General features: G+C 35.7%; 1 protein-coding gene across 1 annotated transcript in view; it reads right to left on the bottom strand.

Annotated features, from left to right (window-relative positions):
- The window catches only part of ADAMTS19 (ADAM metallopeptidase with thrombospondin type 1 motif 19), a 126,139-nt gene that overhangs the window by 60,865 nt on the left and 40,057 nt on the right, over positions 1-25,217 (bottom strand). Inside the window, exon 7 of the mRNA XM_041486733.1 lies at positions 21,095-21,138. Coding sequence (XP_041342667.1) covers positions 21,095-21,138 — 44 coding nt within the window. The remainder of the gene's footprint in view (positions 1-21,094; positions 21,139-25,217) is intronic.

The raw sequence follows: 25,217 nt of genomic DNA, 5'->3' as shown, positions 1-25,217 counted from the left end.
CACCACTATTCTGCCAACTTTTGAGTATTGCCCTCAAAAGAACTGGCTGAAAGCTTTTGGACACAGAACCTTTGACAAAAAATGCTGTTCAGGGCTGAACAAAACAATGACAAATTAAATTTGAATAAGACAGAGTATTTCAACTTTTACTATTTGTTTCCAAAATAGGGAATAACCATCTGGGATATGAAAGAAAAAGCAAAACCTGGTCAAGGAAAAAAAAAATACAGTCCTTCGAATGAGACCTCATGCTAAATACAGGTACCACTTATACTAACTTGAATAAAAAACAGAGAAGAAATGCCCTGAAATGTAATGTTTTATTTCAATAATGTTATGTTGCAATGACTGAACTATAACCAAGAATATTTCTAAAATAATTAGAAATATTTTTGTGCCTTATAGTTCCACAATTATATGCATCCTCTTTTAAGATTTGATGATCAATCTGATAAAGACAGAAAGACTTTTAATGCTAGAGCTTGAAGTAGTACAACAGGTAACAATATCAGAAGAAGTGAACATCAGGGTCTTGACTTCAGCCATCATCAGTGAACTTAAAAATTGGTAGACTAAAATAGAAAAATCACTCAATAGAAAAATTTTGCCATAGACAAAACCCAGTATGGCATTTTGAAGCGCTGGGAGCGATCCTTTATTATAATACAAAACATTCAGAAATACTTTTCTTGCTGGGCTGGTTTTGGCTGTGATAGAGTTAATTACATGCTGGTGTACACTCCAGTAGCTGGTAAGGAATTATTTTTGGGTTTGTGTGAGAACAGAGAGGGTAACACAGGGAGGCGCTACTTGTTGCTGAGCAGTGGCTCACACACATTCAAGGCCTCTCCTCCTCCTCGCACCATCTCACCACCAAGAGAGCTGGGGCTGGGCAAGACACGGGCAGAGGGCACAGGCAGCACAAATGAACCCAGCTGAGCAGGATATCCCACACCCTGTAGCGCTGTGCTCTGCAAAAAGAGCAGGCAGGAGGCTGCCAAGGCGGTGATGCTCAGGGACTTGCCATCCTTTGGTTGGTTGGTTGGTGGTAAGCAATTGTTTTCAGCAGCATCATTTCTCCTGCTTGGCATTTACTTATGGAGTAAGGAGCTGCTCTGCTCTCTGGGTAATGGGAAATTCCAGCAGAGGAAGATTGCAACCACCAGACTCAAGAAACTCACCCACTCAAAGGAAGAGAAAGTCTGAGCATGGAACTAATTAGCATGAGAAGTGAGAGGATCATTCAACCAGTAGAAGGTAGATCACTAATTAATAAGAAAACCAGGTAACTTTGTAGTTAATGAACCATGATTTCTTTTTTTTTGCTAGAATGTATGGAGCACAAATTAGCATGCTAGCTATGCAGATTTAGCACCTAGTATCCATCTTTGGACAAATACAAAATAAACAAATACCTGGGCTCTACATGCGAGACTGGCTGTTATTTTCCTTCTCATTATTGCTATCATTATTACAGTTATTTTTATTTCAGTTAGGAATTTTTTTTTATCTGAACCCATTGCTTTTTTCACTCTTACCCTTGCAATTCTCTCCTCCCATTTCACGGTTTGGGGGGAGAGTAAGCAGCTGTGTGGTGTTTAGTTGCCATCTGGAGCTCAGTTATGACAGTGTTGATGGCTGTTCTCAGTTGGATAAAACTTACTTGCTGGGATCTACAGAAAGAGAATTCCCAAACCTCCCTCTTCATGCTGATGCTCGGTACTAACAGAAAACTATATTATAATCTCTAGCTTTCTCAAGGGAAAAGGAATCCCCTAACCATCTTCTAATCTCTAAAATGGCAGGTTTTCCATACAACAACATGAGTACTGCCAGTTGCTGTCCACTATTCTGACTGCCCCCACTGTTTACTCCCAAAGAATTATTAATGTTTCAAATTCATACCTATTCTGCAAAGTAAGCAGTCAGCATTATTAGCAATTTTCAATAATACTCATACATTGATCATATAATTCTCATACAATACTCAAGTAATGCTCATATATATCCTCACATATCACCAAAAATGTTTTCATACTTGGAATTCTTTCAAGAAAATTGATTATGTTTGAACTTTATAAGTTTGGCAGACAAAACATAGGATTTATATTTCATTGAGACTAAATTAGATTGCCAATTCTAGAAATGTCTGAAAGCATCAAAAGCAATTAATGCTTTATGACTTCTCCCCTATTAACCAAATTCAACCTCCTATGTCCCAGCCACATTCAACAGCAACTACTGAGTGTAAATCAGCCAACTACTAGCTGTGAAGAAGTCTCATGTCTTGTTTTTGATTATGAATTTCACATGTAGTGAAAAAGAAACTGACTTCAGTAAGCAGCTGCTCTTGCTTAGTTGTCTGTACATTAGGTAAGAGACAGAATTTCTTCTTTAAATGTATTTATGTTCACTGAAGCTTCCTGTGGTTTATTAACACAGCTGGAACTGCTCCAAGGTTAAATCCCCACTTAAAAAAAAAAAAAAACAAAAAACAAAAAAAAAAAAAAAAAAAAAAAAAAAAAAAAAACAAAAAAAACAAAAAAAAAAACACCCAACCCACAACCCCAAAACAAACAAAAAAATCTATGAACAATTGCTGCCTTGTTACGATTAAGTGAACCTTAAGTGAACGAAGTGAATTCCTAGTGAATCCCATAGCCTGAACACACTGTTTCAAATTAAAACACTTAGTATCTGAAAAGTATTAGCTAGAAATCAGTAACTTTATCTCACTGACAATATAAGGAAGAATCTGATTATTTATCTATAAAAAGCTATGGTTTGAAAAGAAAAAAAGAGCTTGATTGAATACATGTCAAATGTAATATATTCAAATTACTTCCTTCTGAGATAATTTTTCTCAAGCTAATTCAGAAGAAAATATATGCCACATCAATTAGAAGAGTAAAGATGTAGCTTTGTGCCTGAGAAGAAGCACATAAGGGACTACATTTTTTTATCAAACATGTACATACAGAAATGAAATAAATGCTGCTTCAAAGAAGTGGAACTTTTCCCCCAGTCACAGCAGTAGTTTATAACTCCTGCTATTAGAGCTGGCCTTAGACATGGGCGTTTCATCCTACAAACTGTAACAAATTTTCTTGTTTGTTAATGAACATCTTCATCGATCACCAACCTACTTATTCTTTCAAATTAGGTGTGCATCTACACCATTTCTGTTGCAAAGTGCTAGTTCATCTGACAGGGATGTTACATTTAACACACCACCAGCTAAAGTATCTGAACAGGTCTGTTAGCTCTACCTACTCACTCATGGCCAGCTCCCTGTAACATAAATCCTCTACCTACATTAAAAGGCAATTGTCAGCATTGCCCCCAGGAACAGAAACTCCACAGTAAACAAACCCCCAACAGAATCACAGTAAGAGACATGCAGTCAAGCTTACTAACATTGGTCTTCCTTACAGTGACCACAAAACACCTAGGTACGACTGTAATACTGCACTCTAAAAGGCTAGAAAATGGTTCTTTTCCTTTTACAGTGAGCACTGTAAAAATAGAGTTAATATTCTGGAACTCTAACCACCCAGATTACTTACTGATCCCACTTACATTTCTTTTCCTCTGAACTTCCTTGGTTTCACCAGACATTAACAATTTTTTGTCATGGTATTAGCCATGCATTTATTCAGGACTTCCAATAGCATGATTTCATTTGAGTTATCAGTGGTGCACAAAACTCACAACCCACTACAACAGAAGCATAACTTAAAGCCCAAGTACCTCTGGCTTTTGATTTTACTACAGTACAAAGTATTTTAAAAGTATTTTAAATGAACTGGCAAATCAGTGGGTTTGTCAGCATAAAAACCATTATTTAACTGCACTTGATTACTAATCTAACAAATTATTTTTTTAGCAGACCAGATGCTTTTTTAAAAAGCAGGAGAAAAAAGTTTTCCACCAGGCGGACACTTCAAAGTGTAATTAGCACAAGCTGTTCTGAAGAGAGTCACAGATGACTTCCAGGAAAAGCAAGTAGTCTGTGAATCAGCAACTCTTAACCACGGCAGTAATAAAAACAAGACAGTTAACAAACAGAAATCTCAAATACAAAATGCAAAGCCCAGGAATATTTATTTTTCTCTTTTTAAGTGAAAGATATAACAGTGAGGGCAAATATACCTACACGTGTGTGTGTCATCACAAACACACATCACTGCAAGACATCAGAAAAAATAACGGGATACAATCAAATCAGCTTCCGTTGCATTATTCCCAAATGTAACTTAAATTTTATTTGTGTCTTTTGTTATTTTACGATTTATCATTAAAAATCTTAGAAAATCCATGGTTTCAGCAGAACATCAATAACTACACTAATGTACTAGTAAGTGTATGATTCTATGTTTCAGAACAAACTATGAAGCTAACTCTTACACCTTGAAACAAATTGCTGTACTTTAATCCTTAGAGCAGGGAAAAAGACTAAAAACAGAGAGTGTATATGCATGCCATAATTGCAAAAATAAATTCTGAATGCGTGTTTACACAGTTCTAGGTTTTTAGTTCTTGCAACATCTGAAGGGTCTACAGGCCTCTAAGATACTGTTAGAGGGATGGGATGGCAAAAGTGCCGGAAGATACTAATTTTCTTCTAAAATGCTGCCCACATGGAAAACATTTTTTCCAAGATGAATACACAGAGGAGACAACAAGTAAATTTGACCATTCCTGGCCTTTGCTGACAGGGATGTAGGGATGCCCTGAGCTAAAGGCTGGCTGCATCGGTACAGTCAACTTTAACAGCCAGCACAGTACTTATTCTCTGAATTTGGGTATTCCTTCTTACCTGCATCTACCTACGTTCATAACATGTCATGGCAATAACTCCAGAGTGTAGTTGCCTACAACAGTACATATTTCTCTTTTTATGAAGACTGCAGAGAGGGTGTTCTAACTCAAATACAAAGTCCATTCACCTATTCAAAGTCATTTACGCCCTCCTAGACCTCTGTCAGTAATTGCAATGATCAACTGAGAAGATCTAGTGAATTTAGCAACCCCTCTGGCAGAGGCCATTTACATGTGTTTGACATCTTATGTCCCACTGTATACCTTATTTACTACAGTCTTTCAGACAAAAGTGGTTATAGTCAAAATGACTATTGTACCATGGGTTAATAGAAGACTAAAATAATGATTTTTCTGTGGTTTTCTATTCTTTCCTGCTCGGTCCTAACATTCAGTTTACTCAGCTGATCATGAGGACCAATAGTATCCTGGGAACATTGGGTAGAGCATTGCCAGCAGGCTGAGTGAGGCAATCCTGCCCCTCTACTCAGCTCTAGTGAGCCACATCTGAGTGCCATGTCCTGTTCTGTGCGCAAGAAAGACAAGGAGCTGCTGCAGAGGGTCCAGCAGAGGCCACAGAGATGATTTGTGATCAGGAGCATTTCTCTTATGAGGAGAGACTGTAGGAGCTGGGCCTGTTTAGTCCAGAGAAGAGAAAACTGAGAAGAGATCTCATTAATGAATACAAATATCTCAAAGGCAGGGGCCAAGAGGATGGTGCCAGACTCTTTTCCATGGTGCCCAGTGACAGGACAAGGAGCAATGGCCATAACCAAAACACAAGAAATGTTTTTCCTCAACATGAGAAAAAACTTTACACAGAGGATGTGAGAGCATGGGAACAGGCTGCCCAGGGAGGTCATGGAGTCTGTCTCTCGGAAGACATTCAAAACCACCTGGATGTTTATTTTTTCACCAGCTCTAGGCGAACCTGCTTTTGAAGGGGGATTGGACTAGATGATCTCCAGAAGTCCCTTCCAACGCTAAAAATTCTGGCATTTTCAGAGAACTGGGCCTCACCATTCTCTGTTCCCTTTCCTCAGTGGCAGCAAAGCCCACAACTTCACATATATAGGCCGAAGACTAGTATTTTTCTTAATATACATTACCTTTTCATTTCCTTTTCACTACCTTGATATCTGTGAACAATTCTTTTTGCCAGTTTTTTTACTGAACTATCCAGAATGATTCAAACCATAAGAAAGCACATGCAGGTTACCACTATTCCAAATAGTTTATGAAGCAGGGCAGCTCTGAACTCAAGGATACTTTCTTCTAGTTTAAAAACTGACAAATAATTCCCATGTCTTCTTTTTTTAACTTATAAGCCACACATAAAAATTTCTTTAAAATGTAAAGGAAAATATTTAACGCCATAACACACTGTAACATGATCACTGAGTACAGTCAGTATACTTTTAAAATCTTTTAATTGCCCCCCCTTTTTTTTTTAAGGCAACATCATCAAGTGGAAAACTTGTCCATAAAAATATGCATGAACAGGAAAAGACACAGACAGAAAAGAAAACTGCATAGTGTTAAATGAAAAGCAGAAAGTCATAAATTTGAGAAAGTCACAACTTCCTTTTCTCCTCATTTAACCTTCTTTCTGTAATCTAGAAAGACTAAAAAAACCAACTTGAACAGTATATATAATTAGTGTTAAAGAAGTCCTAAACTATTCTACTCAGCAGAAAACATGAAAAATTGGATATGAAGTTTTATGCAATAAAAATTGTGCTTCATATTTTGTCATACTACAAACATGAAAGAAAAACCAAATGTAACCTTTCTCTGAGAAGTACCTTTTACTGAGAAGTAACTCAATCTTCTAAGAAATTGAAACAGTTTACTTTAACTTCCTCATGGCATAATTTTCATGAGCAACTTTTCTAGATGTTTGTTTTACATGGCATAGAAAATTAATAAGAATCTTGATCTAAATTTATAAATTAAACATTTGGACAGAAGTAGCAATGTCTATTTTTAGGACTTACACAAGAAAGACTTTCAGTTCATCTAGTACCTGGGTAAATTATGAGAGTGCCTTATGAAACCTTCATGGAACTGCCGTATACAATCAAATAAGATGTGACTTTGAAGACATCTCACCTAATTTGGCAACAAAACTGAATGAGGCTCACCTAGTAAAGGGAAAGTTTGTTACTTAAAGAGCCAGCAACAGGTTTTAAGCTTAGCATGAGAACAGCTCTTACCAAATACATGCATAAATAAGTTAATCTGGAGGATATGCTTTTCACTGATGCATTGGATAGACGGGACAGATAGGCAGCTTACTTTGAATGATTATCACATGCCCCAGATAATGAGTTTGGGCCTGCTTCCTACCATAAAACTGTTTATGTACACCAACAAAAGCCTTTGTTACTCTACGAAATGGTGAGATGGATGACAGTGAGCACCGCAGTACACCACAGGAAGCAATTTTAACAATTCAAACTTGCTTTCTTGCTTTACAATTACATCTTCTTTACAGGTGGGCAATGTGACAATGTTGCTTGGCAGTCTTTCAGGCTTTCCCACACAGACCTTAAGGAAAGACTGTTATGAACAGATCACCACAATAACTGGGACATACATAAACCAAAGAATACACTTCCATTTTACTTCTTTACCTTTGTGAATGCATGCACCGCTACTCTAGACTGACACCTACACTTGTGTAGTGCTACAAGGTGCATATGCTGTGAAGGCTATATCTTATTCATTTGACTGTCTCTACATTTCTGAGTACATACATATATTCACTTTTCTTTTTCTTCTCTTGTGGTCTTTATTTAGTTCATCTTCCATTTTTCTTTTTGAAACCACTTTTCATAAATAAATCTGGTTATTACAAAAAAAAAAAAAATTACCTTTTGATTTCTGGTAAAGAAACCCCTAAAAGAGGTGTGGTGGGCAAGGGTGATGTACCTTTGAAACTGAGCAAAGAATATAGGGAGTGACTAACCACAGCTGCTGCAAAGAAAACTGAATCCAAGAGGGACTACTGGAAAGCTAGTTTTAGATAAATGCCTGTATCAGTTCAGTGGATTAACTGCTTGTGGAAATGTTTATGCCTGAGTTAATCAAAAGAGTGTGAACAGCTTCTTGAGTTAGCCAGTCCAGCAAGGCGTAAGTGCATATGTAGCTCAGCTCAAAAGAGAGTACAAAAACAGAATAACTGCCAAAATGAACTTTGAACAGAGCAATAGGCTTGAGCAGGCTTTAAGACACATACTCCTTCCCAGCACCGGGGGATGCTCAGCATCATGACAGCGAGCATATGAGGGCGAATAGTGAGAATGAGATTTGAACTTTGATCACACAGAATATTGCAATGACTTCACAATGGTCTGCACTGATTTCAGTACATTGCCACATCATTCTGCTAAATCAAAATCCCACATAATATCAAATGTCTTCAGGTAAGTACATTTTGTTTAAACATCAGTGTGGGATGATTTATATCTGTTATTTGTCCATTCAAAAATCTGTAAGAAACAGAAGGCATGGATTTACTAGGACAAGTATTTAAAAAGAGTTAACTTAAACAAAAAGAGAGAACAAGTTCATTTTCTAGCCCAGTATAATTGTACAAAATATTTTGGAGATTTGTAAACTGAAGTTTCTCCTAGGGTATGACTGTAAAAGGGGAAGTAGGAACAAAAGTTTCTAGTCTGAATTCAAAGGGACATACCTTTGCCAAAAAGGCAAGTGAAATTTTAGTTTGCCAAGAATATCACAGTATAAGAACTTACAGTAAGAATACCTGCTACTACTAAGAAAGAGAAACTGACCTCATTTGATGAAGACAACTCTTTCTAATAATTTGTTATAGATTTTCTTCAGATGCTTCCTTGCTGCTGCCAGTTTTTAAATTACCTTTTTTTTTTTTTTCAAAATTCAATCACTATGTAAGCAACTTTTTATAAAAATAACATACAGAAAGGCTTGGTCAATTAAAAAATATATTAAATGTCTGGAATACATGAAAACACCTCAACATTTTCTTCTAAAATATTGTTTTAAAAGTCTTATCATTTGATGTCATGGGTCGTGGCTTAAGGAAATAGGAAGCACAGTGCACAGAAACAGCATGCTGATTAAATGCTGATGTAAGTGTAAGTTTTAGACTTCCAGGGAACTATGCAGGGACTTTAAAAGTTACCCTAGTTTCCAAGATAAATTCTGAGGCAGCCTTTATTTTCCAAATGGACATTTGACATCATTTCTGTAACCCTAAAAAAGTTGTACTGGCCTTAAAACTTGAGTGCATATGTCATTTCAAGATTTAATGTACTTTGTTATTTGTAAATAGAAAAAAAAAACCAAAAAAGCAGAAAATACTTATTGCACTCCTATTTTAGTGAAAATGCTGTATGTTTACAACTCTCTCTTGTCTCTGATTCTGCTGCTGAAAAAATTTGACTCTCCCCGTAAAAAACATGATGACTAAATGTAGTCCTGGAACACAAGATGGTACAATTAGTTTTCAGAACTGCTTCCACTGCTGTGCAGTGTGAGTTCACTTTAACATATTTTAGACTACTACGAGCCTACAACTCTGTACACTTGGGTCAAAACATATCAGCACCACAGAGTAAAATACATACTGGAATTAATTAAGAATTATGTCACTCCATCCAACTAGTGAAAATATTCACCCAGGTGATTATCTCTCTTCTTGCCTTCCTGATATCTGGATTTCAGTTCTGACATTCTAAAGTGTGCAGCTGCTAAAGCTGTCTCCATGTTCTGTACATCTACACACATTGCAATGCCTTTGAATTCACCTCCTGTCTCATTCCATCAAATAACTTTTTTTCCTGAATATGTTCCCCAGGCTTGTGTAACATCAATTCCCCATACCAGCTTGATCTAGTCATAATATATCACTGATGTTTTTCCTGGTCTTAAAAGAATTACAGCCTTGATACCCTATTAAGCTGATTCTCCTGTAACCTACTTTCTGATGCCTTCTTCCTGGAAGCTGGCTGGTACCATCCCATATGCAACAAACCACTGTGAAATTGCTCACATAATTTTCACCCTATATTACATTTAGACTTATTTTTGTTCCTGCAACAAACTATGAGGAAAATAAGACTGTCTTTCTTTCTTTCTTTCACAACTTATTTTATTATACCAATGTTATGGAAATTACCTCTGTTAAAGAAATACAAAATTGCTCCTTGACACAGAGGGCTTCAGCACAGTAAAATATTCCCTCATCTTCTGCAACCAGAGTGATTCCTGTAAAACACTTCTCATGTTTTCATGATACACTCAAAAGTGATACAAAAGTGATTATTTTACTGTTGCTGAGATCCCTCTTAAAGAAAATATTCAAGATTTTTGTTCCTTTTTTAATGGGGTGCTCTCTTTTATGAGAGACAAGGAGCAGCTAGTGGGATTGAAAGAGGTATGTCTGGTTTTTCTTTGACTTTTAGCATAAAGTACTATTCTATGGCAAAATCTTTTGCAGTTTGTGCTATTTAAGATTTTTGCATGAAACTGTATTTTGTTTCACTGAGAGATGCACTATAAGAAACTGACTGCTCTTGGGGCTGTTTTTAGCATAAAGTACTAGCACATCTTTTAGGAAATGTGAATTGAATAGCCAATTGTTCCTTTATAAAGAAAACAAGGACTAGATATGGATGCATAGCTTAGCTAGTATCTTTTGATAAGCGAGACCAAAGGAAAAAGCTACCTTGAGAAGGGTCTTCCACCAGACCTCTTTTTAGCTAAAATAATTTGACTTAAAATTACTATTGTTATCTGCAGATATTCATCCAGTATTTTGTCTACACTGGTATAACTAAAGTTATGTTGTTTCATGCTGTATTATCACATGTGATGAAAGCATTTATGCTGCCCCAGTAACAGTCAGTATTACTGACTGACAGCACAATCTGATGGGTTTCTTCAAATCCATATCTCAAGGGTCTTGCAAACTGTTTTCAGTTCATAAATTCCTGGAGTTTGTTGGGATGATTCTCAGGAAGTTTGATTTCAATGAAAGCAAGCTGAATAGACTGAGAGTATCAGGTCTTTCTTCTTCCAGGGTACCCATTATAACCCAAAATAACCTTTGCTCAGTCTGCAAGATGCAAGATAACCGAGAACTAGAATGCAGCACTAGCCCCTGCTTGAGCAATCAGAATAAAAGGAAGACTTACTTGATGGCTTATTCAGTGTAGGGTACTACCACCCTGAGAATGTAAAAACTTCAGTATAGCCTCAAAACAAAGTACAAAAACCCCACCCATGTTGCCATTTAAATGCCACAAATAGGAGTTATGAAACAGATTCAGACTGAAAGTCTTCTCAAAGACATTCAAATGAAGAGTGAGACTTGGCCCTATCCCTCTGTTCTATTCTGCTGACATTTGTGGAGCACTTTTCCTTGTGGTTTGGCAGGTTAGATGCAGATGAATAGATCATCTGCAGTGCTCTCCACAAATATGGAGCTCTTTTTGTCTCCTCCTCAGTTAAAGGATTCATGTGCCACTGACTTCCAATCCCACTCTTCAAATAAATGTGGTTTTCACAATCTAATTGCATTACACTGCTTTTTCCCCCACCATTATACAGTTACAGGATGCAGAAACTGATGCATTAGTTGCAAGGAGCTACCTGCCTCTCTGAAAAGACTGTACTGAAAACATTTCCACTAAAAAACACCAGGATTCCCTAGTGCACAACACAAGTTGTGCACAAGTTATTAATGCACAACTTTGCAAATGTTTCTTTTAAGGGGATAAAGATACTATACACAAGCATATCTATGAAGAGCTGAACACAAGACTAATATTAGCAAAATGGATGCTAGCTAGAAAACAAGTATTTTACAGCCATATATTTTGAATGCTTTTAATTTGTAATGTGTGACAGCACATTTTATTTTTTTATTTTTTAAATTCAATTGCATGAATGATACATTAAGTTAATAACTATTCTTTATACAAACAAATCCAGAGTATATACACCGGTATTATAGCATATAGAGTAACTTATTATAGATGCATGATTGTTTACAGCTCCAACACACATGATTTTATATTTTTCATATTAAAAAAAAAAAACATAAAAGATGAGTAGTGAAGTTGTAAAATCCAGGAGACAATGAAAGATATTTTTAAGTGCTCACAGCTGCTGGGACCTGATTCAGTTTTTCAACAATTTCAATGAACAGAGTGACACAAAACATAATTCACTGTTTAATGCATTGAGAGGGTATCTAAACCACTCTTATTTTTATCTTTTGCAATATGATTAGCAAAAATGGTACATTTTCTCCTGGTGAAAAAATTTTGCGTAATCCTAAGTAAACCGTGCCCACTTCTGTCCTCTGCTTTGTGTCTCACTGCCCTGCCCCATCCTTGGCACAAGCATCTCTTGTGTACCATGGCAGTACTGCCAGAGGCTTCACTCATTTTTCACTTCTGCATCTGGCACGCTTAAGTGAAGGATCCCAACAGGAAGTTAGAAAGTACACACTATTCACAAGACAGACACAAATTACTGTGATAATTACCTTGCAATTTCCTTTTTTTTTCTTTAACACGTAGTAAATATGCACCACATAATACATGGGATTCCTTTGTCCTTACTTTGGAGTGCCTTTTTCTGATGGACACGGGAATTTTGTCTATGGACAAAATTCTGAACTGAAGTTCCAGGTTGAAACATAAATATTTTAAATGCTATTCAATGTAATGTCAAAATTCTTACATACAGTACGTCTCTCTATATTTCAAATTCCTTTGAAAAAGGATTTTAAATACCTCAGATAAGTTGAAACTAAACTCAGAAAACAAAATAAAATTAAAGACATACCTAGAGATGAGCCAGCATAATCTGTAGAGAATGAAAACGTTTTACTGCATTTTCACAGAAAGAATATGAAATTACGAGACCCAGTGGATAGTACTGAGGCATATCACACCACCCCTTACTCAAGTCAAGAGCCAAATTCAGAGCTTGATCTTGTAGCTGAATCCACTCAGATTTAAACATATGCTAAGAACAATGATCCCATGTTAACTAAATAGGAAAGAGCACAACTAAATCTGAACTGGAATGTGCAACAGGAATTAGATATAGGTCTAACCTAATAGTTATTATTTCAATATAGGAAAAAATCATGTCTAACCTCAGAGATATTTCAAGACAGACACTATCTGAAAAAGTTTATTTCTTTAAAAACTGAGGAATGATTGCACCTTTAATACTATCTTAACAATAGTGCATTTATTTTTTATTTAGAACTATTACAGGAATAAACAGCTATTATACAAATAAATAGTACCAAAGACAACTATCCACACCAACATTATCAACAAATGCACAAAATTATCCTATACATCAAATGAGCAACATGTTTCAGCCTCAAATATACCATTAAATAGAACATCCAGAGGCTAATGGAAGTTCAATACAGAATGTCATAGATTTTCTCAGCTTTATCTAACATTTACATAGACTTCATTGCAAAGATCTGAAACCATATGTAGACATGAAAATTAACCTTCCCATCCTCCTAAACACACTCAAAGGCCCTACTGCTTCCTAAGACAGACTGTTAACACACACTTAGCAAGAAAACAGTAAGTGACCTCTGTAGTATAATCTGAAAAACAAAACAGAAAATATCTTTTTTCCATTACTTTCAGCTCTCTAAATACATTGGTTGACTACTTCAAAGTAAAATAACATAAAATAAAGAAAACAAAAGAGTTGCCTGCATCAAGGCCTTGATCAATCATTTAATGAAGAAAAGACTTGTTTTTTAAGTATGGAAAGGGCTACTAATTAAAACCTCAGTGATTATGAAATTGTCATCAAGAGTCCATTCAGACAGATTCATCCTCTGTCACCCTTCTGCTGTTGAGATTAATTAAGCTTTAAACACTCTAAATAAAGCACTGGAAAATTAAACAATCTGATGTGTTGTAACCCAGTTATTTTGTGTCTGACGTTACAACATCTTTTTAAAACAAAGGTTGGCATATCTTGATGTAAAAACTTATCTCTCCGGTCTCACTGGAGTCTTGTCATATTCCAACTCAGTAAAACAAGAGGCAAGGTAAGATAGGACTGCATCTTAAGAGTTTTGCTGGAAACATGAAGCTTAATAATTTTTAGAACTGAATTGAATATAAAAAGAATAAAGTTGAGGAAGTAACTGAAAAGTCTGGATGTAATGACTGAGCACAAGTAGTGTAGCCAGCATTCTGCATTGCCAAGAAAATGCACCAAACATGCATAATTCATTTGATGTTTTATGACATATGAGGTAAATTCTATTTACTTATTTTGCTTTGGTTTTTCACATTTATTGGAATTCATAATTAATTAGGATCTGTTTTGCTGTACTTACAGACATGTAACTCACTGATAAAGCTGGATTTTATTCTGTAGGCTGTAGAAGTCAAAATTTTCCAATTGTTTTTTTAAAATCTTGTGTATTACAGGTACCTGTATACTAGATACACTGGACTATCTTACGGATATCCCTTCCTAGGGAACTTTTGCATTTCTACAGAAGAAAATCAATCTTCAGAAGTAACATGTGAATAATGGAGCTACTGAGGCATTTGCAGGTATTGAATACACATCTGACTTACAGTGCTTTTGTTTTATAAGAAACAAAAATCCAGGAATTAAAATTGAGTGAGATCTCTTTGGCTAGCTTTTCCATAAAAGCACTTAAAAGACGGTCCTGCTCTCACTGTATGAGGTGTTCCTCTCTGTATAGGTCTGTGAGCTATTATTATCATGACTTTGCTGGAAAAGAGAAAGTTGCATGAATGCAAAATTGTATGCATTGTAAAGGTTATGTGAATGATTTAAGATTAGATTAGGCATTGGAAATCTTCTGCAGATTAAATTGTGAGCCCACTTCTCTCAATGCCAGCTGTCTTACTGAAAAAAAAAAATCTTTCCTTTACATAGGATACATTCTTAGAGAATCTCTTGTTCAGTGGGACAAATCAATTCAAACAGCAAAACTCAGAGCTTAAAATGTTTTTGCTGGATTTGCAAATTTTGTCTAGCATCAAGCTTGGAGATATGTCAGAGAACATTTAAGACCTAGGAAATTTAACAGACTGTAGTTATGCCTTTGCTGGGAGAAACTTGCTGTAATTGTTTCTCATCATCCAATCTGTCATTCAACTGCCCTCCTCCCAATCTGAATTCCCCATGGCACCAAGAACAGTAGCATTCACCACAAAACCAAGCAAATTAATTACACTAGTGATGCATATCTGAAAAAAGTGCTGGTGTACATCTCTATGTACAGGTAACCTTAGTCAACAGAAATTTAAATTATATATACTCATATAATATTCAGTTACTTAAAACGTAACACTTTTCACCAATATCCAACTAGACTGTGAGCAATGCTGAAATGTTAAAAAAACCTAGATATTACAAAAATATTACAAGACTCGTTTTTCTAACCTTAACTGATTTCATCTTCTAAGCATTCTTCCTGCACTTCTATCTGCAAGACTGACTTTACTCTGCTATGTACAGAGCAGTACCTATACATAGGTTCCATATTCCATCCTACATGGTAGTAGTCCTGGCCCACACCCCAGTCTCAGCTTTACCTGTCTTGTGGAAACACCTGTTTCCAAAAAGGCACATCAACACTAGGACATACCATAAATGACAGGCTCTGGGATTTTTGGATTCCTGTTTGCCTTGACCGTTCAGAAACCTTCCTATACCCTGCAAGTGACAACGCCCGAATAACCCACAATATTGATTTTCAACTGTTGCAAGAGCATTTCTGCAGTAACTGACTCAACAAAAGAGAAGTAACATGCAAAAAACAAAGACAAACCCTGCCAGCATGGCTTATGTCTCAAGGGCTCCTTGCTTCTGCAGCCCACAGGTACTTGAACTAGTTTTGAATTAGCAGCATCGAGTGCCCGGGGGAGTCCAGCACACAGCTCAGCATGAGGAGGTTCACTGCAATTCCCAACAAACTGTTACCAGCTAGTTAGGCTGAGGGCAGCTGTGACAGACTACAACAGAGAGGTAGTCTGGATAAGAGGAGGGAAGCCAGATGAACGGATTTAGATGAGGAAGCACAGGGAAACAGACTTCCTCAGTTTACTTCGGCTGGCCTGCTGCCTGTGTTGTGTGGAGCTTCTTTGGCTGCTTGCTCATTGGTAACTGGCCCTAAGCATTTAGCTTCAGTATTTCCAGCATTAACCCTCACTGGAAATGGTTAGTCTGCCCAATTCCCTATTTCTATCATATCTCTTAATGCATAGGGCTGGTCTAAACCTTTGTCCCTAGGGTAAAAGTTTGGAGATCTCCAAGCTTTCTATATTAAAGATTGATAGCTTTCATATTAAGGAAGAAAAGTAAATAAACCTATCTTTGGTATTTTTCTAAGTTGGATGGAAAATATGTTCTTTCACTTCATTTCGGTTTGTGCTCTTTATAGTGTATATGTTCGTCTGATTCCTTATCGATTATGATACGTAACCACACCACATTCCTCTGCATCAGTACAAAAACCTGATGGCGCCCTAATTCTCTGCCTTTTTTTTTGTATCTGCAACACTAGGTGCCAAATTTAGAAATTTTTAATATACCGTATTTAAGCCCAAAACCAATCTGACTAGTTTTTAGAGTAACTCTGTTTAGAGATTGCATTTTATTGGAAAATGCTTTTTAGCAAACAGTTTAGATAGAATCACATGTTTTGATAGCTGTTATTTCATTAACTGAAAATGTTATCTAAAAAGAAATTACTAAAAATGGAAGAACTCACTATCTGAGTTTCAGCAGATTAACAGAGCTCCGAACTGATGCCAACACAAGACAAGCATCATTTTAGAATATTTCCATGCATGCCAACACAAGACAAGCATCATTTTAGAATATTTCCATGCCTGTAACACTGCACTCTAAGAACTCTCTAGTACAGTGCTTCCACAGAAGACACTAGCTAGCAGCAAAAAACAAATCTAATCTAAAAGAAATACGCCTTAGTCTCACAATCTTCATTGCTGAAGTGGAAACGTAGACAAGAGGAAGGGAAATTAAAATGTGCATACACTTGCTTCAAGAAATAGTCTTTCTGTGTTTACTTGTAAGCCTACTTGTTGAGAAAATATCTGTTGATTTCAGCGAGAAAATATCTGTTTATTTTCCTCTCTTTAAGGTTTTTGCAATATAACAATTTTCCCTATAAATCATTGCTCATCTCAGTTACTTCAATATGATAATACCAGAAGAGTTGCACACAAGAACATGCATGTATAGCATGTGCAATCTCCAGTTTGCATTTTGTGCTGATTCTATTGCAATGGACTTCTCTGGAAACCAACAACTGAATTCTTAATTTTTTTTAGAAATTCACTGGGATGTCTACACTCATAATTTCACCTGTCATCAGCCCAAGAAAAAGAACAACAATCCAAATTGCCAAAAATTCAAAAGGCAGCTTCCTCCAACTAAGTTAACAAAACTTGCTTGTAGGAGAAAAATGCTATGATCCCAAAACCCAACTGTCTTCTGGGGGAATAGAACCTTGGACAATTACATATCAAATATAATAACTTCATTAGATACATTTAATTTAATTTTTATAAAAACATCTTGATATTTTTCTACCCTCAGAGAAATCCTCTGTTGTAATCATAACATAATGTCCCTGATGAACATACTGAAAAATAAGGTCTGAAACCTCTCTTTAAACTATAGACAAACTGTGAGAATCAAGGGAGAAGTATGATATGAGCACTTCTGTGCAGGAATAAGGGAGAGAAAGCATACAAATGAGCAGAACAGGAGGGGCATAAAGAATAAAGAATGCTGCAGCCAACCAACCAACCAACCAACCAAGCAGAGGAAACCCAAGAACACTTGGATCTGGTCAATTTTCAGCCTAAAACAATTGCTTTGTGGTTCTCCACCCAGAATGAATTTAACAATGGCTGCAACAACTGACAATGCTGAAATCAGAATAGCTTTGCAGAATTCAATTGACCTGGGCTGACTGACACCACATGAGAGTCTAGCTTAATGTTACACAGAAACATGGGATTAGATAAGGAAGGCAATTATCTGAGTTACTCTGGATTTACACTATGAAATAAGAAAGTAGACCGTCATCTTCCTGGGTACAGCAAAAATTTCCAAACATTTCTAGCAATAGGGAAATACTTAATATTGAAAGGCATAAAATAAATACATTCTACTTCCTAAATTTAAGGACACTTTGGGGAAATCAAATAAAATTCCTGAAATCATTCTTCTCTTTCTGTCTACTTTGCAAAATTATAAAATATGAAGTATTAATATGAAGTATTGAGATAGTTGGATGGGACCTTAAAGATCATCAAGTTCCACCCCCCCTGCTGTGAGGAGGGACATTTTTCACTAGATCAAGTTGCTCAGGGGCCCATCCAACCTGGCCTTGAGCTCCCACAACTTCTCTGGGTAACCAGTTGCAGCGCTTCACCACCCTCTGAGTAAAGAATGTCTTACCTATACCTAATCTACACCTGACCTCCTTCAGTTTAAAACCATTTCCCCTTGTCCTGACAGTATCTGGCTCCATAAAAAAACCCTTCTTCCTTCTTTTTGCAAGTCCCCTTCAGGTACTGGAGGGCCACAATGAGGTCTCCCCAAAGCCTTCTCTTCTCCAAGATGCTTGGTCTACAAGATAGACATTTTTTTTCCCTAAGAATGAAACTTTTTGACAACCAATGCAAATAATGTTTTTTATCACTATAGAAAAAAAAAATCTTGCATTTTTCCACCTCAAATGCTTTTATCAAGGAATATTTAGAAGATTATCAACACATATTTTGTTCAAAATCATTAATGAAATATATTTCAGTGCATTTCTAGGGAGATTTGTCATATGGCTTTGATTTTGAGTAAACATTTTTTTCTGTTTAACAGAGTTCTTGGTTAATTATACCAATAGTTAATTTAAACCATTAAATCTTCATATAAATCACTGCTATTTTAAGAGACAATGAAAAAGAACTTTTCAAAGAGTGCATAAGTTCTTTACTTTCTGTAGAACAAGACTGGAAGTACAGAGAAGTGTGTTATTTGCCACCTAAATACATTATATTTGTCTACATAACTGAATACTGGTGCCTTCTCTCTCTGGCTTGATAGGATACTCATGTCCAGTCCGAAAACTGTGAGTCTTGGCATGTTGTCTGCTTAGTATCCATCACTGCAAAGAACTATTATCCAACATGACAACCCTTTCCAATAATGAGGTCTGTCTTATACATGCTCCCTTCTCATAACTTTAATTTCTGGATTGCCTAAGTGCTACAAAGATCACCTTGACTGCCTCACATTCCTACACAGTTATATTAATATTTCAAAGAGAATTGCTTTATTCCTCTCTTTATGGAAGAGAAGAGTCTGTACTGTGCATTCTTCTGGACTTTTTGAGAGGGGGGAAGGTGAGGCAAGGTCTGGACACTGTATACTACATTCGCATTTCTCATTTACCATCTTTAGCAAATTCTGTAATTTACAGCATGTGATACATCCCTGGAATGTACTGTCTCTTTTTGCCTATAAATTTGTTGCATGAATATAGGAAGATCAAACTGCCCTTCAGTTCCTTTCAACAAACTTTTACTCATGATCTAATCTAAAATATTTCGGTTTTCCTTGGGTGAAAAACAAAGTCAGAGTAGATACCAAAATGAAACAACCTTCTACGTGTACTTTCAACAATTTGGCATTATAGACCTGTTAGCCTTAAAATAATTGACATAATATATCCCTGACAGTAAGGTAACTTTAAAAATTCTCTTCAAGAGGAATGTGCAAAGTTTTTCAACACTCTTCCTTAGATGAGTTCCAGAATGATGGTAGACAAGACCCTCAAAAAATTATCTTCTAAACAGTGAGCATGGACCCACAGTACTCTAACTATTTATGGAAGAAATGATGCCCTACATTTATGGAAAGGCACTATATTCACCTGGGGAAATAATGACTGACATTTAAAAAATAAATGATGAAACATAGGGAAAACAATGACTTTTGCTTTTGCTGCACCTATATGGAAAGAACTGTACATACAAACTGTGGCTCAGTTCCTCCAAACAATAACACAGAGAATGGGAAATTCCACAACACCCAATCCACAACATGCCAGATCATTCAGTCAAGGTCTCTACTTAATGTTGCCTATAACATTAAGACAATATTAAGTTAAAATTCTTTACATCCTGTGCTCTCGACAATTAATAGACTGCCACATTTTCGAGCTTCATCCCGGCTTGTTCACCACAGAACTATTACTGATACTTGAGTAAGTTTAATCTTATTCAATTTAAAATTCTGTGGATTAATTGAGAGACAAATAGCTCTCCTACTACCTACAAGCTTTGGCAAAAGAAAAAACATTGTTCAGGAAAAATCCTTGAATATATTCACTTCAATTATAAAATTCAGTTAGAAGCCTATCCTGATTTAGATACATTGGAAGTACTCCAGATTTAAATTTCAGTTTAGGTGAACATAAAATGATGAATAAAATGTGACTTCTTGTCACACTGCTTCCTCTTTCAGCTGGAAGTAAACATTTTTGCACCAGTAAGTCAAAAATAAATGCCTCCAAACAAACACTCATACAGAATTCACCTAAGACCAATATATCAATTAGTGAAAGAACACTATGAACTCTTAATCATTTACTGCTGTGAAACACATTACATTCTTATTTATAAGGTTTTTTTATTGGTAGCCATCCCACAGATAAACTCACATACACTTGGGATACAACAGTAAAAGAAAAAAGAATAGCAAGTGGTGAGATAATACAGTTTACATTAGAATTCTCCTCAAACCTTTGCAACTGAAAGGAAAAAAAATCATAAATACAAAAAAAAAATATACATATATTCACACCAAAGATAAATCCATTCCATAAAAAAAGAATCATAGACACAATTTCTTACCTTCATCTTCAAAATTAAAAATAGTAAAATAATTTTCTATTAATCAGTGAGACTAAAAAGAAGTTTTAAAGTTTGATTTATCAAAGAGATAGAAATATTGTACTAAAACACAGTATTTTACTAGAAGCACCAATCTAACAGCATTATTAGCATTTAACATATATTTTGAATTTTAGCTAGTTACTTATTTCCATTGCTGATTTTGCTGTCATCTTTTAGCTTCACATTTCTACTTACATAAAACTAATTTTATTATGTAGTTTATACACAGTCTCTTATGTTTATTTACTTACCAACAGTATCACATGGTTCATCCTTATGTACACAGAAATCCTTCCTAGAATTGGGGGTGAAAGAAAAAATGTTAAGCAAGTCAAGCTGTTAGTCGTTAACAACTGTGTAACCTATTTAGAAACAATTTTTACGGCTCAATGAATAAATACAGAACACCATTATCTCAACAAAGAGCAAGGGGAAGCAAAGGCAGGGATTACACAGATCACTTAAACTCCAGCTTATTCTCAGAGCAAATTTAAGAGAAGTCAGGTGACAAAATATGTACAGTATATACAAATTGCATTGCACCTCATTTCCAAGTTCTTTTGGGGTTTGTGGGGTTTTTTTTTCCTTTTTCTGTAAGTATCTTGAAAAGTAACAAGTCTAAATCTAGCCTTCCTACCATTCGAAATGAAGACGTTTCAGTGATTTACATAAGATTCAAACGCAGATTTTAGATCAGTAATAGAATCAGAAAGCTTTTATTCTACCAAGTCAATGGTTAAAATCACTAATAGGAATATTACAAGAAGCGTTTCTGCTAGAGCATCCCCTTATAGTAGTGGAAGATTTATAAAAATTAACTACCTTATCTCCAACACCTATTTTAGTCCAGTCATAGGTCTCCAAATAAGACTCCTCTATTGCATAAAGGAGTTAAATATTTCAACTGTGTCTCAAACATCTGCTTGGGATTCATTTTGATTTCACACGTATTTTACTTCTTCTCAGAGATACACAACAAGTTATTAAAAGAGCAAAGGGAAAACTGTTTTTTGCTGGAGTATTTATAAGTAATGTTAATTTGTTATTTTACTATTTTAAAAAAAGGCTGCTGAGGTATGCATGAATTGGGGAGGTTGGGAGGGAACCAACGGGGAAAAAAACAACAAAAGAACCTCAGATATAGCAATCCCACAAACAAAGAAGTTCTGGTTTTCTGCTGTGCCACAGCATAAGGGTCTCTGTTTTTAGGGAGAGACCATATGAATCAGAGAAATTTAGTTCTTACATTCTGCCTATGATGGTTCACAGATAAGACACATAGATTGATAATGATAAAGATATACATACAGAGAAACACTAATTTTCCAGGAACAAAATTCCAGGAATTGTTTAGTGCTTGAAATGAAACATACTGACACTTATTTTTTTACAAAATGTATCTACTTCAAGAGCTGTTTCTTTGTTTCCCACAGAGTATTTCTACATAGGGATTTAGACCCAAAAGCAATTTCTAGAGTTTGGCAAATTTCTGGCAGTTGTTAAGGGCCACACAGATAGATGCATGGGGTTAAATAGCTTTTAATTAACCAGTCACCACTACCAGATAATTCCATAGAAGAGAAGAAAAAAGTCTGGGAACACACTCAAAAGGGCCCTGGAAATTGAGCAAAAGGTGATGACCAAGAAACTATAATCCGACACAGAAGAAAGTTATTTTATTTTTTCAAACCTTCAAGAAACTGCATTAATGCACTGGGATGTAACACAGTTCTTTGTTTTGTGCTATGTGACACAAGGGACTTATTGTCTTGTTAAGCAACATGACAGAATGATTAGAAATATGGGATTTGAGGTGAAGCAAGAGAACATGCGTAAAGACAATCTAAGGACATTGATTGCCTTCCACACACACCCACCCAACCACCATAAAATTGATTTATGTAATAATAAGTGTAAAAAATAATTAAAAAAAAAAGAAAAGAGAAAATAAATAGGTCATACTTTCAACTGTAAAAAAAATGCCACGTTACATTTTAAAACTGCCAATATCCAAGAGATTTCTGCTCATGTAATAGCTTTCTTCTCATATACTTACTGAGCTGTTTTTCTTTTGTTTTCACTTCTTGGCTGAATCTGACTACGATTATGTTGTGCATTCAGGGTTTCATTATGGGACTTGGGGGAAATTGTACTGCTATGATTTGGCAAGAGGGAAATACAGTAAACCATTCTTAGTTCCCGACTTACATTGAAGGAATGTAATGCCTCCTTTAATTTCCAGGAATATGAATGCATTACATACACTGGCTCCTTAGTAAAGATTTACAGTTCTAGCTAAACCCACCAGTGACTCACAAAAATAAAGCACACCACTAAGCCCTCAGACAGATTATTTGCCTTCCTCCTTCTCATCCTTTCTCTCAGAGCCAAGATATTAAAATTACTGTTTCAGCATATAGAAGCTTTCATGGCACCAGCTGGTAACTGAGTCTGTCAATGAAAGCAATAAGTGGTTAAAGCCCACCTACTCCAAGCAGTAAGCAGCACATAATGTCCATTACTCTAAATGGTTACTTTCATACACATGGAAGAGAAAACAGGTCCTTACTCAAGCGAAGGAAAGGAGGAGCTTTCACACTATTTATGCCTGAATTCTGCACCTGAATGAATTGGCTAACTCCAGAAAAGGATTCTAAGCAAGGACAGATAACCACTACTGCATTGTTTCAGAAAACTATGTTTAGTTAGTAGATTTTAGTTCATTACATACAGCATTAGGAAAGACCTTCACAGCATACAAAGGCAACTTAATTCCTAAATACAAAGTATCTCAGTACATTGTCTTCGTTAAAATAAATCCTGATGTGTAAGTGGTATGTACAACAGAAGACAAAAGAACAATAAAGGAAGACTAAATTAAAATCCAGACTTATTTTTTGTGAATAATTTCCAGTAATTTATCATTTTAGATAAATTTAATACTTGTTTTTGGCAAGCCAAAATATTCAAAATATATATTTTTTACTCAGGTTGGTGTACCATTTCTTTCTATGTGCTAGATTGGAGAAAAGAAGAAAAAGGAGAGGTAACAGATTATATCAGTCTACCAGATCTTCATTCTGGTTTCACTCTACTCCAATTTCTCTAATGTTTGCATTTCTGAAACATGTAGGTAGCTTGAATAACAGCAGAAGTAAGACTGCCATTTCAAGCAGTCTAACTTCTGCTGTTATTGATTCCAGGGTTTACAACAGTTATGAAGCTTATTGTTCAAGTAGTAAGTTTCATCAAATCATAGGATTTTCATATGGAATAGTTGCAATTAATGGTACTTGTGGCAAGTGGCATTATCATCAATTTGCAAATGCCTTCACCTCCATTGTGCAAAGTGAATAACTACAATGCTGAAGATGTTCTTGTCTCTTCGCGTAAAAGGACATTCTGAAATAATTCTCACATATAAACCAAGCACACATGCACTAATTAATAAATGTACTTTTAAGGACAGTAATTAAATTTAAAATTATTTTATGTTATTGAACCACAAGAAAAATTACTTATTTACTATTAATTTGAGAATTTAAATAAATGGAAAATGGTACTAGTGTAAATGGTATTTCAGAAACTTTTTATTATTTTGAGAGCAAATCTGAAAGGCACCAATATGTACTGGTCAGTGTATTTTAGGAAAAACAGGAAATAATATATTTAATTATTTCAAATGGTTAACACACCACTTAGGCTCTGTAAAGCTGAATTGAGATAAAAAGGGTGATATAAATAATCATATTATTATTATTATATTATAAAGCTCACATTTCAGCCAGACTGAAAAACAACAGTTTGGAAGTGTGATAAGTAAACAAAGAGCTGAATTGAATGTATCATTAACATATTGAAAAAGAGACAGTGTGTTAGGAACCCAAGGAAGGTGCTTTTGAGGGGAGTCTAACAGAACCGAGACTTAGCATTAGCATTAAACAACAATGCAGAAGAAAACACAAAAGCATTCCTGGTAAAGTTTAAAAATAAAATGAGTTCTGATAGATACACATAGGAATCAAGACAGATCAAATTTTAAGCACAACTCATTTGAGTAAATTTTCTTCTAGTGTAGCCAAAAGTGGCCTCCCCAACTTGATCAGATGAAACAACAAAAATGAGTATTTGGAAACAAGCAGTAGAAAGGAACAACATCCCTGGATAAAGATACAGGAAAATATCAAAATGACACCACTACCTCTGTTCACACAATATAGTGGTCAGTTTTGATGCTTATGCTTGAAAAAAAGCGGAAAAGGTCTGGAAAGAAATGAGAGAACAATTACATAGAGTAACCTCTGTAAATTACTCTGAGACAAAGAGCTGTGACTTCAGCACAGCCTACCAGTATTTTCATAGGGAGGAGTTTTC

Source organism: Pyrgilauda ruficollis, unplaced genomic scaffold (genome assembly GCF_017590135.1).
Source record: "Pyrgilauda ruficollis isolate IOZ18807 unplaced genomic scaffold, ASM1759013v1 scaffold78, whole genome shotgun sequence".
NCBI classification, from domain to species: Eukaryota; Metazoa; Chordata; class Aves; order Passeriformes; family Passeridae; genus Pyrgilauda; species Pyrgilauda ruficollis.
This window is presented reverse-complemented; position numbering and strand designations above follow the sequence as displayed.